Source organism: Python bivittatus, unplaced genomic scaffold, assembly GCF_059951505.1.
Source record: "Python bivittatus isolate LINGU-HERP-01145 unplaced genomic scaffold, Pbiv_v1 ctg000580_np1212, whole genome shotgun sequence".
NCBI classification, from domain to species: Eukaryota; Metazoa; Chordata; class Lepidosauria; order Squamata; family Pythonidae; genus Python; species Python bivittatus.
Genome location: NW_028277087.1, coordinates 7,540,947 through 7,558,958, shown reverse-complemented (window position 1 = coordinate 7,558,958; position 18,012 = coordinate 7,540,947). Strand labels below are relative to the sequence as shown.

The 18,012-nt window shown below is 41.7% G+C and overlaps 1 protein-coding gene across 1 annotated transcript in view; it reads left to right on the top strand.

Moving 5' to 3' along the window:
* The first annotated feature begins 3,802 nt into the window (after positions 1–3,802).
* Positions 3,803–18,012, top strand: part of LOC103056720 (nuclear receptor ROR-beta-like) — a 48,018-nt gene continuing 33,808 nt past the window's right edge. Inside the window, exon 1 of the mRNA XM_088149470.1 lies at positions 3,803–4,181. Within this exon, the coding sequence (XP_088005596.1) occupies positions 4,175–4,181 (7 nt within the window). The 5' untranslated portion in view covers positions 3,803–4,174. The remainder of the gene's footprint in view (positions 4,182–18,012) is intronic.

The window sequence follows — 18,012 nt, the reverse complement described above, 5'->3', positions numbered from 1 at the left end:
GGTATAAATTCAATGAAAAATAATAAAGAGGATGATCCAAATCAGGGGTCTCCAAAGTGGTCAATATTGACCCCCAAGGGTCAGTGGGTCTGTCTATTATTGTGGTTGGTCACATAGTCAGCCAGATGTTTAGACTGGATTTGACATTTTTATCCACCTATCGAATCCTTCCCAAGGACCTGGGGTAGGCAGATGTTGTTATTATTATTATTCGTATTACTATTAAAGTACTATTTATTAATTACAGTATTTTTATATCATAAATGCTTGGGGGTCGATGAGCAATCTGAAACTTCATGAAGGGACTGATGAGCTGAAGAGTTTGGGGATCTCTGATCAAAATAACAGCCAGCGTGGTATAACAGGAAAGGGGTTGAGGAGACCTGGGTTCAAATCCACCTTCAGTCATGCTAGTTCATTGGGCAATTTCGGGGCCCATCACTTTCTTTGGACCCAACCTACCTTATAGGGCTGTTGTTCTGGGGATTACATGCAGAGAAATTCCCCTGTTGGCTTTCTTGAACTCATCAAGAAAAGGAGTCAAATCGAACAAAGATGGGTAGAAGAGAGTGGTAACCCCACCGACCTGGAGGGGACACCAATTTAGAGAAGCCTGCCTTAACTATTTTCAGCCAATCTCTTTTCTTCTGCTTTTCCTTCTTTTGGAGACCTTTTTCCTAAAGATGCCCAAGAGCTTCTGGGGCCTTTCTGCATTGCTCCATCAACTGAGCAATGGTGGAAGCTAAAACAGGATCCGCTTTCCTCCTCGCTTTTGACAGATAACAAGGCTTTTCCAGGCAAAATGCCTTCTAGGGTATTATTTGTAGCCTCTTGGTTTTGAATCTCAGTTTAAGGTGTCCTCTGTAACCATGGTATAAACCCAACATTTCTTTATATGTGTTAGTCTGCCAGGTTTTTAAGCTACATTAAAATGGCTGTACATATATTCCTGATTTTACAAAGCCAGCTTATATACTTCTTTATAAAGACAGAATATAAATCCATCAATGTGTGTGTGTGTGTGAGAGAGAGAGAGAATGAGCATGCACATAAGTGGATGTGTGGATGGGGGGTTGCGCACAGCTGGTTCATGGGTGTATCCATGCATCCTTGGTTTTTTCCCCCCACCCCCAGGTACTCTGTGTGTTATCATGACGGACAATTTGATAAGAACAATTTATAAATTTCTGTATAAGATGGATCTGCGCGTGGTGCATCAAATACTGTATTGGATTTCTGTTTTTTTTAATAGGCCACTGACGCTACATGGGTATCTGGAGCAGATGAATCAGAATCGATTTGATTTCTGGGCAGGAAACCCCTCCCTTCCTTCCCCCACAGGCAGAGTATTGGGAGAGGAGGCAGAATCGAAAACTTGTTACCAGCAATTGCCCAGCTACTATACCTGGGTTAGCAAAATTCAACAATCTCCTCTCTGCTGCAATCTAGCGGTCATTCTGATTTCTGCAGTCTGGCTATATTAAAAATCGTGGGTCCCAGAGCTACCCAGATTCCATATTGGAGCACAATTGTCACATAGGGACTTTCAGTGCATTTTATGTGCTCCTTTCAGGGAGTTTCAGTGCATTTTATGTGCTATCTTCTTTTGCTAAGTTTGATCTGAGGCTGACTGCAGGTCTCACCTCCTGCTCTGTGTTTTATTCTCCATCAGCATAAGAAAAACCATTCACGTTTCTAAAAGTTAGTAAATATACTTGACTCAGATGTTTCTATGCGGATAGCAAGAAATATTGCTTGTCATTGTCTAGTTTATTGGGGCAAGGAAGACCTTTCTCCAGTTCTTTCCTTTAGTCAAAATTAGCGGCTCTGCTGGTCACAAGAAGTTGCTGGGTGTCCATTTGAAAGCTTTCTAGCTAACCTGGATAACAGCCGAAAGAATGTCATCATCTGCAGGCATATCATGGGACGTTTTAAAATCTATGTGATGACTTTCCAAGTGGCTGTGGGATTTTTTTTTCTTCCACTAGGTGGCACTATGGGGGTTTAAAATAAAAGATCTAACTTTGGCTCCCTTAGGGCTAAGTTGCTGCCCCTGCCCCACACTCCTAGTTTTGGGGCTTGCAAGGTGCTAGTCCTCTTGAAGAAAAGATTTCAAAGCATAACCTGCATCCTAACTCAAAACAAACAAACAACAAAAGAGTGCTTTAAAAGGTGCAGAGAAGGGTAAGTAACATTGCAAAAGAGTAGGATTTCTTTCTCTTTTTACTTCAGGAATACCATGAGAAAGAGTGTGATAAATAAAAAATACACATGGGCTGGTGACAAAGTGAAGAGAGATTATATCCTCCCCCGATGCTAGAATGGAAGAGCTGCTGTGCTACTTTCCCCCGATGATAAAATCAGCAAAAGTGGAGAACTGCCACTTTTAAAACACTTTTAAGGTGTTTTAAAAGGGAATTAAGCTAAGCAATGGAGACATTTTATCAATGGAGATTATACTGCAGTTAATGATGCCCTTTCCTACAGAGGAACACTGTAACACTGAACACTAAGTACTAAACAAAATGAGTCATTACATTAGTATATGGAACTCATCACCACAAGATACAGATCTTGGCTTTGCATAAGGAATATTTTAGCATATCGACTCAAGCCAAATAGGTCTGTTGCAAAATGATATCCCAATATGTACATTCCTCTAGTGATGATGATTGGTTATACAATTATGCTTCTTTACCAAGGTACAACGCAGCTGCGGTTTAAAAGCAGGGCCTTTTCTGCAGTAGCTTCTCCAACTCCCGAATGCTATTCCAGGACAGATTAAATGGGCACTAAGGTTACAATCATTTTGGCACCAAGTTAAAACCTTCCTGCTTGTCCAGGCATTTGGAAGAAATGTTCTACGTAGCTATGGTCTTAGTTCAACTGCTTCTTTAGTATGGTTTCTGTTTTTTAATCAGTCGGTTGCTGTATGTCAGTGTTTCTCAACCTTGGCAACTTTAAGATGAGTGGACTTCAACTCCCAGGATTCCCCAGCCAGCCATGCTGGGAGTTGAAGTCCACTCATCTTAAAGTTGCCAAGGTTGAGAAACATTGCTGTATGTTAACACTGTGTTTAATACCCTGGAATCCATTTGAAAAAGGGCTGATAATAAATTTTAAACAAGATGAATAAATAAAAAAGCACAGTATACAAAACAAATGGTTCTTGTTTAGTGACCACAATTGAGACAACAACTCAGTCATTAAGCGAAGTGGTTGCTAAGTGGAAACCGGAACTGTGCTTATAATCTTCCTTCAGCTTTCCTTTGCTTTACAGACCTGCGAAGGTCGTAAATGTGAGGATTAATCGCCAAGTTGTTTTTTCATCCCTGTTGTAACAGCAAATGGTCGCTAAACGAGGCAAACACTAAACAAGGACTAGCTGTAAAACGAGACCCCTATAATAGCCACCTTAAAATGCATGTGTGTCCATACCTTTAAACCCTCCTATACACATAGGTGCACACACACACTCACACACACATATAAGGTCATACATATGCTTTGTGCCAGACAGCAATCTGTTTAATAAACAAATCTATGCTTTTGCTGGATAAGAAAACCTATGGGGAAAAAAGAGAGAGAGAAAAGTGTGAATGCAGTGCAAAAAACGGGAAGAAAAGCCAGAGAGACCACGTTTGCACTTTTTTGTCAAAGGAAAACCGATCAGAACGACACAAATCCAAGGATGCAAAGCGGAGGGGCGGGCCCCGGACGCAGAGGGGCGGAGCTTGGGCTGAAATTGACAGGAGGTGGGCGGGGCTCGAGCCCGGGATTTGTCATGTGAGTTCCCCATGCTTCTTGTACATACCAACCTCTGGAAGAAAGTAGGTTAGCAGTTCTCCAAGAGCGCTTGGCTGGGAGAGAAGGAGCGGAGGAAGGAGAAGGGAAGGTGTGGAGACGTCAGAAGGAAGACGCTTCTTCAACCCCTTCCCATTGATCATTAGGCGATCTGCAAAACCCAAGCAGAAGAGGGGGAACCAGGCGAGAGAGAGAGAAGAGAGCCCACCGCCCGCACGATCCCACGCTGGAAACTTTATACCCTCCGCTGCGCATCGTATCTGTTTATTTCCCCCCCTCTCCTTCTGCAAGGAGTTTAGTTTCTGACGGTGTGTTTTTTCCCATGCTATTTGCAGAGGAGAGATAAGAGGAGGAAACACCGGCGTGGAAGATGCGAGGTAAGAAAGGATCTGTGCCGGATCCCTCTCTCTTCGTCCAGGTGGGAGACGGTCGATCGCGCAGCCAGGCACGATCCAGCCCCGAAGTGGGGACTTTCGGGGCGAGAGATCCGAAGCGTCTTCCCTGCGAAGCGAAGCGGGACCGTTTCTTCGGAAGCAGGTCCCACTCCGCTTTGGGCTTCCCTAAGAAGGAGAAGAGGGTCGCCGGGTTTAAGGAGCTTAGTTGTGGGACTCGGTTGTTCTCGCGCGCGCTCTCCGCTCCTCATCGAATAAAGACTCGTATTTTCTTCTGACGTCCAGCCAGTTCGCTCGTGGGTATTCTTTTCCAGAAGAAGCCACTGTACTTTAGAAAGGAGATTTTAAAAGGAAGCAATGCAACTGGTAAACAGTTTACCAAGCAACTAGTAAAACGAATACATCTTTACCGGTTGAATAATAGCAAACAGTGCATTGTGATGTAGAAGAAGGGGGGGGGGGATTTTTCTCTTCCAGATGTGCGTTTTGAGCCCGCCTTTTGTTAAGCAACTTGTATCAAAAACACTGCATCATTGCTGTGATTATTATTATTATTATTACTACTACTACTATTATTTGTAGCTTAAGGAAAAATTGTGTTTGGGTGCAAAACACGCTGAAGAATGAAGGGTTTTTTTTGTTTGATATAATAACATAATCTGTACAAACCCACATCTAGCAGTTTTATGTTGCAGAAATAGATAGCAGGGAGATAAATTATTTCCACATGCAAACCAGCATGTGTTTGTATGTGTAAATCCATCCCTCATCCTTTTTTTATTTCATGGGTTTCTTTTCCTTAAAAAAAAGTTTGTATTGCTTGCTAGGGTTTTTTTTTTTTAATAATCTTCTATGACCTTGTGGTATTTCCTGCCAACAAGTATTTCCGCCTTTATCCTGAGATAAACCCTGAAAATAATGAAGGAATAGATCCTTTTACTAAGGAATAGATCCCTTTGATCACAGTGAGGTTTACTTTTGAATAAAGTTAGGGTTACCCTGCAGTCTTTTCCAGTTTCTCATCCCTACCCTGGAAGTCATTTAAGGCATAATTTGATGAGTTCTGTAAAGGACTTTTGCTAGCACTCAGCGTGAGTAAACTGGAAAGCAGGATGTAATCTGATCCATATTATTTTCATTTGAGTGTGTAAGGATGAAAGACCAATATATGCAGATGTATAACAGGTATAGATTTCAATATGGGAGTGTTTTTTCCAACTCTAGATCTTCGGAGATGTGCATAGTAGACTCTGCACTTGCTCAGAGATATTGTCATTACATTCTATGAGCTTTGACTGACATTTTGCCTTGGGCAAAGGAATAATTTTATTTTAGTTTATTTTTATCCCCCATTGTACCTTATGTTATTAATCAGTCATACTAGAAAATGTCAAATCGGTTTGTCAGGTTTGGTCTGAAGTTATATACTATGGCCCTTGATGTTTCTTCTTTTCAGTGATTTATAAATTTTTATTTGGGGACTTGAGGTATTTTATTTTATTTTATTTTATTATCTGTGTGTGCATGAAATATAGCAAGCAAAATGTAATTTTGGCCCTTGAGACGTACCTTTCTTCCTTTTCTATGATTTAACGTACCCACAAAGATTATAGAAGAGGGACAGGAGATACAGAGTGAAAGCATGCCTGGAATTAAGCCTCAGAAAGTAAGGATGGGGTGAAAAAAAGGAGAGCAGAAGACTTTCTAAAAAATCATTTAATAAATAATAGAGCTCCCATTCTGGTTGGCAGCTGTCCATCTACTACATTCAAAGTTCAATTTTCTGCACCTGCAAACTTCCACATACGTATTTCTAGCTGTCCTTCTGCTGATTAGAATAAATGCAGCGGCAAGCAATGAATATGTCCAGCTAAAAAGGGGAAGGGAGAGAGAAAGACTTCTAGGCCATTCTCATTTCATGAATTTTTGAAATCTTACACCGATTGTTAGACATTAGGGATGAATAAGGAATCAGGAAGGGGGAACCTTTTTGGATATAAGGATGCTGCAGAAAGCAAGCAAACCCCTGACGCCCAGTTTTCAGAACTGTCACTCGTCAGTCACTCCGTTCTCCCAGTCATTTTGACTGCGGCGGCATAGACGTGTGTGTAATTAATAAATTAAATAAACAAACATGGGACACCTTGGACCGGCCTTTGGCTAATGGCGCTTATGGCACAAAGCCGCGCCCCTCTCCCGCTCTGAGACAAGCATGGCTCGTTTTAGTCTATCGTCCTGTCCCACCCTCACTTAGCTGGTGAATCATTCCCTGAGCCAAATCATACATCTCTCTGCATACACCAACATTTATGTTCTTTTTCCTCATTTTCAGTTCAGGCCGTCTGCTGACCTACTTTTTGGCAGGGTCATGACCTATGGGAGGGAAAACGCATACCTGGTTCCTGGGCTCTGAGGAAGACCCCGGGTGTCTTGAGATGGAGTAGAGGGTTTGGGTCCAAGGGCTTGCATGAACATCTTGCTGAACTCCCAGGTCTTTGCTGAGAAAAAGTGCATCAGATCGCACTGCGCATTTCCTCTCGAAGCCTTTTCTCTGCCTGGGAGGGAGTGAGCAAAACTGGAGCAACCTAAGGTTTAATGAATGCTTGAAGAATGTTCCTGTGTAGTGCAAAGTCTGGCAGGGTTGGGGGAAGTCATTTATAATTTTGCTTCGGCTACCTGGAACGACTTAGAGCACGGTTGAGTGCCGTTACTGGGTTGCTCTTGGAAAATAAAGGGACCAGTTTTATTTATTTATTAAATTTGTATGCGGCCCAACTTCCAATGACTGGGCAGCTAAGCTGGGCTCAGTTTCTTATTCTGAGTTATTCGTCTTCTGGTCTGTATGTAAAAATGGACCGGGAAGAAGGAAACTGTGTAAGCTGATGGCTTGCTGCTCAAATGCCAAAATAAATTACGTCTTACTCCTCCCCCGCAAAGATGATTCCCGTTTATATCTTTTTCTATCCTTCTTCCAGACCCACTGATCTAAATCTTGACTCCCTTAGCCTTTTGCACGTCTTTTGCATTGCGGATGATGCAGAACAGGGCCAGTTTTACGAATCCCAAATTCCCAATTTGGAAACAGGTTAGAATTTGAGGATTTGGTTCTTCTGCGGCTCCCTAAACATCACCGCAGAGGCAGACGTGCTGCTTCGCTGGGGTGAGTGCTTCATTGGTGTTTGTCTGAAGTCCTGCGCGCTCCGCCATTTTTTCTCTCCAGCGGCCATTTTAATCTTACAGCCCGGGTGTGCGTTGCCCCTCTCAAGCATTGCTACAGTGCAGCTAAAAGACGTTGGGTGGGGAAGGATTGCGGTGTGAGTGCTGATGGAGGGATCAGGGTGGAAAATGGAATTCTGGGAAGAAATGGGTTCTCTCTGTGCTTAGAAGTTTAGATTAGGTGCAAACCAGCATCTGAGCAACTTGCACCATGGGGGGAAAAAGGCCGTACCCAGTGTTTGGGGGTGAATCGGGATGGAAAGAAAACAGCCAAGTGTTTCTCTCCATGTAGGTCTCTTGTTTCGGAGGAATAATTGCAAATGCTAATGCTATATTCAGTGAAAAACCCAGAATAGATCTTAGTGCCACGTTGTAGCTGGTTAAGGGGCACAACTCTGTGTCTAAATAGCTCTGGATGTGCCTCTTCCTTCTTCCAATCAGCACGCGAAATGTTTTCCTGGTGCTTTTTATTATGAGCAGAAAAGGACAATGTGTTGGGGGACCGGGGGACCCTCTTAATGTTCCTTATTTACATGCAGTTTTTTAAAACATTTTATGTTTTTGTCGTTGCATAGGTGGGTTGTGCTGAACTAGATTATTTTGTCCTTGGGGAGCAAGGTGGTCACAATGCTACATGGAATCATATAGAAATTACATTCAGTGATGGAGGGCAAGAGTGCCCCTTGGCATGTCTGGCTGAAATTTGCACTGAAAAATGGATGCATGGTTGGTTCCTCCAAGCAAGGCTTTTGCGTTTCTCTCTTCATGTTGGTGTCTTGATACAAAACAAGATTTTCGCTAATATGAGGAGAACTCTAGGAGTCACTCTTCTAAGAAAGCTAGGATAACAGCAGATATGGCTTGAAAGCATTTTGGTCTGTTCTGAGATTCAGAAGAAAGGAAATGGAAGATATCTGGGCGGGAAGGCAAGCCAGTAAACTTGTTTTGCTCATCCCAAGAGATGGTAGGGGAATCTTTGGCCTTGATGCGAAATGTGAAGCAAGTGGAAATTGTTGGCTCTTAAATTGTTAAAACATAGGATGGCGATGTGAATGAGCCACTGTGACATAAGGGAGGTTTGATTTGGACCTACCATGGCTTTGACACCTGAACATGATCCTGAGACTTGTGAAGGAGGAAGATTAAATGTGGAGTGTATCTCCTATCAGAGGCATCTGTGGAGAGTGGTCAAAAAAGTCAAGATGGTGGCCATAACCATGCAATTGAAACCCTGCCTTTCTTTTAATGTGTGGCCCAGCCACCATCTTGACCTTTTTGACCACCCCTGGGCCCCTCTGTCTATTATATAAAACGCTGTTTTCCGGTTTGGTGATGGGCATGAATATTCAAACTTTAATTAAGTCTTTAACATTTACAATAAATGATAAATAGAGAAACAGAAGGCTAGTAAGCATGCAAATGTCAGGCTTGGAACAGATGAGATTTTTCTTTGCATCATGGTGGAATCCAGGTATGTTCAATAATAGGGAATATGGGAACTTTATTCAATGAAGATACTTTGATAGAGTGAACAGTGGGATTTAAGATGGAAAAGGAGGAGAAGGATAATCCTAATGCCCTAAATCAGTGTTTTTCAACCTCAGCAACTTTAAGATATGTGGACTTCAACTCCCAGAATTCCCCAGCCAGCATTGCTGGCTGATGAATTCTGGGAATTGAAGTCCACATGTCTTAAAGTTGCTGAGGTTGAGAAATACTGCCCTAAATACTTGCTAATTTCCATGCAACAGGGTTAGGAGCAGAGCTGCCTTCTACCTGAGGATGCAAAGTATCTTCATCTCTGAATAATGATATTTTCATTTAAGGCCTGAGAATGCAAGTAAGCCAGAAGCGGCTTTAGGCAACAAGCTTCCGTTTTGCTGCTAGACAGAGCGGTGGTGAATTGCCCCAAACATCCGGAGCCCAATTTCTCATTTATTTTTTGCAAGGAAGCAAAATCTAAGGTTTCAGACAGGCTTAGCGCTCCTTTGATGGATCGCATCCCCCTGAACACCTGCCCCCCCCTGCGGGCGTGACATCATCATCTTCAGCCCCCCAAAACGGGAAGCCAGGAGAAAGTATCAGCCTACCGTAATCTAGAGGAGTGTTTCTAAATCTCAACAACTTCAAGATTGGTAAACTTCAACTCCCAGAATTCTGGGAGTTGAAATCCACACATCTTAATAGCTGCTGAGATTGAGAAACACTGCTCTAGGGGAAGACGGCAATTCAGTAAAATAAGTTTTTGTTTTTGTTTGTAAAAAAAGGAAACATTCAGTGACAGGATCTATGATGAGATCACATAGAAGGCTTTTCCTTTGTGTCACAAATCTTGTGTAGAACATTTTAAGTGGTGTATTACCACATTTTTCATAGATATTTATTTATATCCCACCTTATATTTTTTTGGTTTATATCCTGCCTTTATGTATTTATAGCCACCACTGACTAACCCTCCATCCTTTCAGGTTCTCCCCGTTGTTTTAAATAAATTCTGTGCTGTGGTTTGGATTCAGATGTGATCATGACAGGAGGCTTCTTCTAGAGCATGTCATACCTAGGTCCCTTCTCAGCTTGCTTAACTTAATGTCTGAAATTTGATATTACAGTAAAAGTGGATATGATAAAGCTTCTTGATACATATTTTGAGAAGATGTGTATGAGCCCAAGAGGTTTGCCCCAAATTGTTAATATGACACATGATGGATCTACGGAATTCCCAGTCCCAAAATGTGGGTATGACGGCTTGCTTACAAAGTTTTACAAAAGCACTAGACAAATTCATGAAAGCTTTTAATATTGAGTAACAACATCAGAGTTGTTCTCTCTAAATATCACTAGGGAGCAATAGGAGAAGAAAAAGACTCCTGTGGCTAGGTGAGGTAGACCTTTGATCCAATCCAGTCAATGCAATATTTAATTTCTCCCTTTACTTTCGTCCTTTATATCAAGCTTCTCCAATCAAAGCTCTTTCAAAATATATGGGCAACTCCCAGAGTTCCCCAGCCAGAATGGCCATTTCTGAGAATTTTGGGAATTGCAGTCTAAAGATTTGGCAGGTGTCAGTTGGGAAGGCTGATGCATGTTTTTAAGTGGGTCCTTCAGACAGTTAAACAAGAATATACTTCGGCATAGCCCCATGTAACTCAGCCCCTAATGTTGTGAAAAAGTGTTTTTCCTCTAGTATTTTGCATTTGGAAGCCTTCAAGCACCAGAGCACCCCATCCATGTGCACCGGGTAGAAAAGCAAAATCTGATCTTGACATTTAAATTTCCTCTCTGCATTCTTTTCTCCTTCTCCAATTCCCCCTCAAACATCTCCCCTCCTGCCACTACCAACTTAATAACGGATTTTAGTTGTTTTCCAAGTTAGTTTGGCTGTCTTAGGATCATCCACAAGGCCTTCGTTTGGGCCTTATTTTCATATGTTGTAGAGGCAAGAACGCAAAGAGCTTGTCCCGGTGATCTAGAACTGGCAGGGTGTGTCTATTTGGGAAAGGGTGAGGTGAGAAAAATCAGAAATCCAGAAGAGAATGGAAAAAATAACAGAAGGAGGGAGTAGACCCAAATGACTTCTTAAATAGAGACATTTGGTTGATATTGAAGTTGGCAGCTGGGCACAGAGATGGTAGGCCATGTACTTGTTGCACCTGAGTCATAAATTTATAAAGAACGGGATGGTGATTAGGAGTAATAAAGGCTAAAAGACCCTAAACTGTCTTTACTGTTGATAGGTCCAGGGGAGGCAGCCAGATTTACGTCTAGGTAAATGTGCTCAGAATTACATTTCATGTTGGCTGTCCTATTCATATCATGGGGTAACCTTCCAGTTATAAACACCTTTACTTGGAAGAAATCCCTCTGAATGCAGTGAAATTTAATTTGGAACAAACATGCAGAAGGTATTGTGCCAGTCTTTCTCAACCTTAGCAACTTTATGCTGTCTGGACTTCAACTCCCAGAATTCCCCAGCCAGCACAGAGGTACTAGCCAACCTAGTTATCGTAACTCTGGTGGGGATTAGTTATGTGTAATGTTCTGAGGATTTGGAAGGGCAGGATTTGAAATATATCTCAGTTTCTACATCCTATTTAGCCTGGCAACATCTTAAGTGCCATTTATTTATTTATTTTTAAATCCAAACCAGGCCTGAGCATCTACCAGTTTGGGGGGGGGGGGGTAGGAACCTATTTTGCAACAGTGAGAGCAAAATCTGCCACTCCTTGACTTTTATGCCGCCCGAGACATTCGCCTTGCAGCCCCGCAGAATTGCTAGCCAACTCAATCACAGGTTGGGGGAATGTTGAAAGTCCCAGGCCTGATGTATCTGGGGGATTTCAAGTTGCACAGAACTCATGCTGTTCACTCATGTCTTTCCTGGAGATGAAGGAATGCAGCTTCTGGACATGTGGAGCATTCACAGAGTTGTCGTAAAGAAAAGCAACTCGCGTTCGTTCACCAAAACTTTCAGAGGCAAGAGGGCAGAAGGTTTTGACGTGTTCTTTTCCATCCGTTCTGGACTCTGGAAAAACCGGGTTGCCTGTCAAATGTCCTTGCCTTAGACCTGTTGACTTGCCAGGACGATGGCTTGTTCTAGTTTGCAGCCGGGCTGGCTTAAGCAAACAAGCTGGCTCAGTACACAGCAGGAATCCAGCCTATTGAAACGCGTACAGTCTGTGCAGAAATTGTAAAAAAAAAAGCACACACACACACACACACACACGGAGGTAGATCGGGCCTCTCGTTCCCCTATCAAAATTCCTAGGAGTCCTGAGATTTTTCCTGTGTGCGAACATGTGTACGTGTTAATTTGTTTTGTTCCAGAGGTGGTATGTTCAGAGAGGGATCTCTTTATCCAGGGAACAAAGCGGATGGTCTCAGTTACGGTTCGTAAGAGATTTACAACATGCTCAGGCAGATTTCAGATTATTTCAAGCCAGGCTGGCTGATTGGGATCTATGAGTAGGTGATGGGAGGATGGTAGATGAGCACAGGTTTCTGCCTCTCAGTTGTTTTAGCCTTCCTGTCGGCTGAACCATGGCAAGATTCAAATCAAATCCCTAAGCTGAAGATAGGTCTCAAGGATTCAAAGTCTTTCCCTGTCCTTTGCAGCTGTTTCGATCATTATATGATGGGGTTCTCATTCAAAATTCAGTAGGTGCCCAAGTTTTTCCCACCCTTACTTTAAAAAACTTTGCAGAGAGACAATGGTTTCTGAATTTTTTTGTCTGTAGGCCAAAGGTGACGCAGAAATGTGTCAGCAACTGGGCAAGGACACAATATTGTGGACAAGTGATTTATGCGGATTGACTTGGGAGGCAACTTTAAAATGATTGTTGAGTTTTGTTGTTGGCTGCTGTGGGGATCCACACTCCTGTATTCCTTATTCCCAACATTTTACTGTTGTTTGAATAGAGCAGTGTTTCCCAAACTTAGCAACTTTAAGATACCTGGACTTCAACTCCCAGAATTCCCCTGGGGAATTCTGGGAGTTGAAGTCCAGACATCTTAAAGTTGCCAAATTTGAAAAACATTGGAATAGAGGGTTAGTTTTTAAAACTGTATAGCCAACCTAGTAAAACTGGGGTGAAATAGTTCCTGCTATGAATCCTTGAAATTCCCCTCATGGTCAAGTTACTTAGCAACACCTCTGCTATATGTAGGTAATACCTCTGACCTACTTTACAGGGTTGTTGTACATAATTATTTCTGTAATGAGGGTGATACCCTTGCTAAGAAGAGAGGGCTAATAAGGTAACTTGATGACTGGACCAGGATTAGTAGCCCAGGTTCAAATCCCTATTCAGCTATGGTGAAATGTATTACAGTAGTTTCTGTCCCTATTCTGCCCTACACTACAAGTTGGAGTGGGAAGCCATGTACTATAAGACTGGGAAGCCACGTACACTTTTTTTAGCACCCCTTAGAAGGAAGGGTGAGATAAAAATGTAATAAATTCATTAATAAAGTATAATTAAGTCTAAAAAGAAAATCCCCATTTCAGCTAGGCTGACCCACCCAATATCTCCAATATTGGGCCTGTCAGGAGGGTGTTGCATTGAGAAATTCTGGTCTGGAGCTCCTGGTGAATCTAGCAATTCTGCAATATGTGTAAATTGTCTATATGAACGTTTGCATAATGCATAGAATCTGTTCTTTACTACGTTGTTAAGGGGATGGGAGAAAGTATATAAGAGCATTTAGAACGTTGCGATTAGAAATTTCAATCTGTGATCAACAGTATCCATTTTCCTGTTAAAAATAAATAAAAAACTACTTTTCTAGCTGTTATTAAGAAACACAAAAGCATTGGAAGATGATCCATAAAATGGCCAAAGCTGAGGTAGGGTGATAATTATTGCTTACAGCATTGGACTTTGTTGCATCACTGAAGGAAATCCATTATGTTCTTGCAGCACTGAGGACTAGAAACCTGTGTTTTTTAAATTCTTGCAGTATTGGTTCACTAAATTTCCCAATTCCCAGCGGCCAAGAGCGACTTCTTAGCACTTTGTATCATTCCTATGGTCTTCTCATTGTAGGAGGAGAACCACGTTAAGTCTGCGGTGGCAAAAAATCAGGAGCCTGTTATCCCTTTTCCCAACTACCACATTTTATAAAAAGACAGAAGCTTTCCTGAGCTCACGAAAGCTTATGCCTTTTCATAAAATTTGGTAGTTGAGAAAGGGGCTAACAGGCTCCTGATTGGTGGTCTTCCCAGCATCTTATAAAGGTGGGGAGGAATCAAGTGAGTGACAGCAGATTTGCTGAACCTCAAGAATTGGCAAAATATGAATTTTTTTGTTTTTTTAACATGGTCTACAAAAGAGCCTGAATAAATGTATTTCTACCATGTATACTTCCCCACATCTTTTAAGTTGCTTTTAACTATGGGGTTGGGGTTTCTTTGGCCTTCAAAATCAGTCTTGCCATGCCTGCAGTTTTCTTGGCAAGATTTTTTGGAAGTGGTTTCCCTTGGCCTTCTTCTTCCTAGGGCTGAGAGAGAAGGGGAGACTGGCCCAAGGTCACCCAGTTGGCATTCATACCTAAGGTAGGACTAGAACTCACAATCCCCAGTTTCTGGCCCAGTGCCTTTCACCATCAAACTGGCTCTCTCGAACTATGTACCTCTTCCTTTTTGATCCTCCTTCTTATCCTTTTTGATCCTCCTCCTTATATAACAGACATAGGCATTCTTACCTTTGTACAGACATTCAGACTCAGTTTGATCTTCTTTCTCTCTCCTTCATTTCTTCTTGTGATTCTCCCTTTGCCTTTACCCTGTATTCCACTGCAGTTTCCCATCTCCCATTCTGCCCCTTTGCAATTAATCTAACCTAAATTGGTTGTTTCGTTTTACCTTCAAAGGTTGGGTCTCAGATCATATTTGTATTTATATAGTTCACCCTTCCTCCGAACAGCAAATGTGATTCTTCTTCTCCTTCTTTATTATCCTTGCACATCAGCCTTGTGACATCATTGAATTGGTCCAAGGGAGCTTCATGGCTGAATGAAGGTTTGAACGTAGGTTTCCCCAATTCTCCTGCTTTTCTGTTGCTTCATCAACGATTGCTTAAGATGTATTTGATGGAAATTGATAGGATCTTTACCTCCCAGACTAATATTTATTTATTTATTTATTATACAAACTGGAACATAATTTTCCAGATTGTACAGTTCTGGTGTACTGTACAATCTGTACAGTGTACTGTACATTGCCCACTGTAATGTCTACAGTAGGCAATGTATTTCATGTACCAAAATGTATTTAAAAATATACATCTTTCCAGTTGAAAAAAATTAAATGCATATTAGGCAAGGTATGTCAGTATATATGCACTTTGGAAAAAAACCCTATACTCTAAAACATGTGTTCCAATTCAGAGTTTTGTGCAGATTTAATCTTCCCCCTTGCAAAGTAATGTGGGAATGGAACACACATAAACATTTTATTTTGGCATCCCATGTTGGTGCCAACACCTCTGCTTGATATAACTCCTGTGCACTACTATAACTTCCCAAGTTGCCTAATTTTGGGGTGCTTTGGGGTGCTTGCCTAGTTTTGGGGTGCTTGCATCACATCCTATAACCTTCTAGATGGAGACATCCATAACTCACAAAAGAAATCAGCATAAACCTGGCTTTCCGTGAGGTTTTGAAGATCTGGTTCTGCCACCTGGCCTGGGGTAGGGTGAGAATACCTCAAGTATGGGGATGGCTAGCCCCATAGAGGCCTCGGCCTTCAGCCTCAGGTTGTCATCCCCTTGGTCTCTCCTTCTTCTTTTTAGTTATGTTTTAATTTATGGTTTTATGTGTTTATATATTTTATGTTCTAATGTTTATTGTGAATTGTCCAGAGTTCCCCCATTGGGGGGAGATGGGCGGTTGAAAAACTTAATAAATAAATAAATAAATAAATAAATAAAGAAAGAAAGAAAGAAAGAAAGAAAGAAAGAAAGAAAGAAAGAAAGAAAGAAAGAAAGAAAGTGGCACCGGGAGCTGCCAGCGTGACCTGTGGCTTTCACCAGGCTCAGGAAGCATCACCATCCATTGGGGCGAAGAAGGAAGAAAAAATTGGCGGTTGCAACTGCAGTGCAGATATGAGAGATTTTTGGAAGGAGAAGAAAGGAAGGGGAGGGAGAGTAGTGAAAATGGGAAAATCAACAAGTGAAGAAAGGTGAATCTATAGGTAGACTATAAATGTCCAACTGGCAACTCAACAGGTAGCCGGAAACTGGGAAGTAGCATTTCAAATCATTCAGAGGCAAGGATGGCCCATTCCACCATCATAGTTTTTGTGTGTGTCTTTTTTTAATTTCTAAATCATTGATTCATCTCGTCCAAGATGGTCTCCTAGACATGCCATTTACTACCAGGATGGTCATGGTGAAAATGTGCGTATGGTATCAGTGCCCATAATTCTTTCCAGAATCACAACTCTCTGTTCCAGAGAGGTTATACTATAATCTAATCCTGCAGGGGATGAGAGGTAGGTACAGCCTTTCTGGATCTCCTTAGGCCTGGTTCATATGTTTCTCTTCTATCCTATGACTGGAAAGCAAGCATTGAACACCAATTTTGAAAAAGAATTCAGAAAGTTCAAACCACTGAATTTAGTGACTCTTCTGGGTCAGCTGGCAGAAAATCTAATTAAAGGTAATGCATCAAGAATATAGGCGGACAAGTCATGCTAAAGAGGAATCTGCATGGTTTGGGTGACAGTTAGAATGCTTTGGGGGTGATAATATGCACACAGGTCGAGGCAATCTGGTAAATATTGCATATTCTGACTTTCAGGAAATGGGAGGAGTTTTCTAACAAAGAGATCTGGAATTCAATGAACGATGGTAGTAAATTTATATTGAGAGAACAGTTGTGTTATGGATGGGTAACCTGTTAAATAGGACATCTAGTGTGAAAATAAATGGATTGTTTTCACCCCAGAAACTCTCCAAGTAGAGCTAAACTCTTGTGATTTCATGGATGTTCCATGTAATTTTTTTGGCAACGATACGGACATAGTTTGTCTTGCCTTCTTTTGAGATGTTTTATTGATTTCCCAGTCTAAGCTACAGTCCTAATAGTCTCCCATCTGAGTATTAACATAATTTGACCCTTCTTAGCTTTTTTGAGATCTACAAAATTTGAGGAATGTAATGAATTCGGTCTCCCAAGGATCCATACTGAAACCAGTGCTTCTCAAATGATTTAGAAGTGAGTAGCCAAATGATCAAATTGGTCAGTGGAGCAAATTATCCAATGTTGGGAAATGGCTTCAAAAGAAACTGTCCAAAATAAGTAAAAAGGTAATAATGTGAAAAGGTTCAAGGAGTTGAGTAGGAAAAGATGCCAGAGAGGGCGAAAAAGTCTTGTTTTCTATGTTGATGGGGTCTAAATGTCAATGATAGACCAGACAAGGAATCATGAGATTTAGTAAGTAGCTTGATGAAACCATAATGTGAAATAGCTGCGTCAGAATGTTTGTTGCTGGAGAACAGCAACAGGAGAAGATACTCATGTCTCCTTTAATGGTAAGAACAGTGATGGCCGAGAGATGTGAAGCTCCAGTATGCAGAGGCTTGATGGCCATTGGGCAGGGAGGGATGAACAGAACATTGGACTTGATTGTCTAAATCAGTGTTTCTCAACCTTGGCAACTTTAAGATGTGTGGACTTCAACTCCCAGAATTCCCCAGCCAGCATGGCTGGCTGGGAAATTCTGGGAGTTGAAGTCCACGCATCTTAAAGTTGCCAAGGTTGAGAAACACTGATCTAAATGGCTGGTTCCCCATCCAAGGCTGTGCTCACACAACATGCTAAACCCTGCAGCTGGGTTAGCAAAACACTTTTTTTACTTAAATAAGCTAAGCCAACAAAATAAACCCTATTAGGTTTAGTGTGTTGGCCTTGTTCTTGCAACATGCTGAGATAATAGCTGGGTTTCTTACAACGTGCTGAAGCACAGAGCCTTGGAGTGGGTTGTGCATACATCTTTAAGTTCTGTGAGTCCAGCATTATATTATTCAGTGCCTGGTGGTCCATTCAGAGAAAGAAAGTGTTGACCTACTTGGATTTTTGGAGATGATACAGTAAGGCTCTT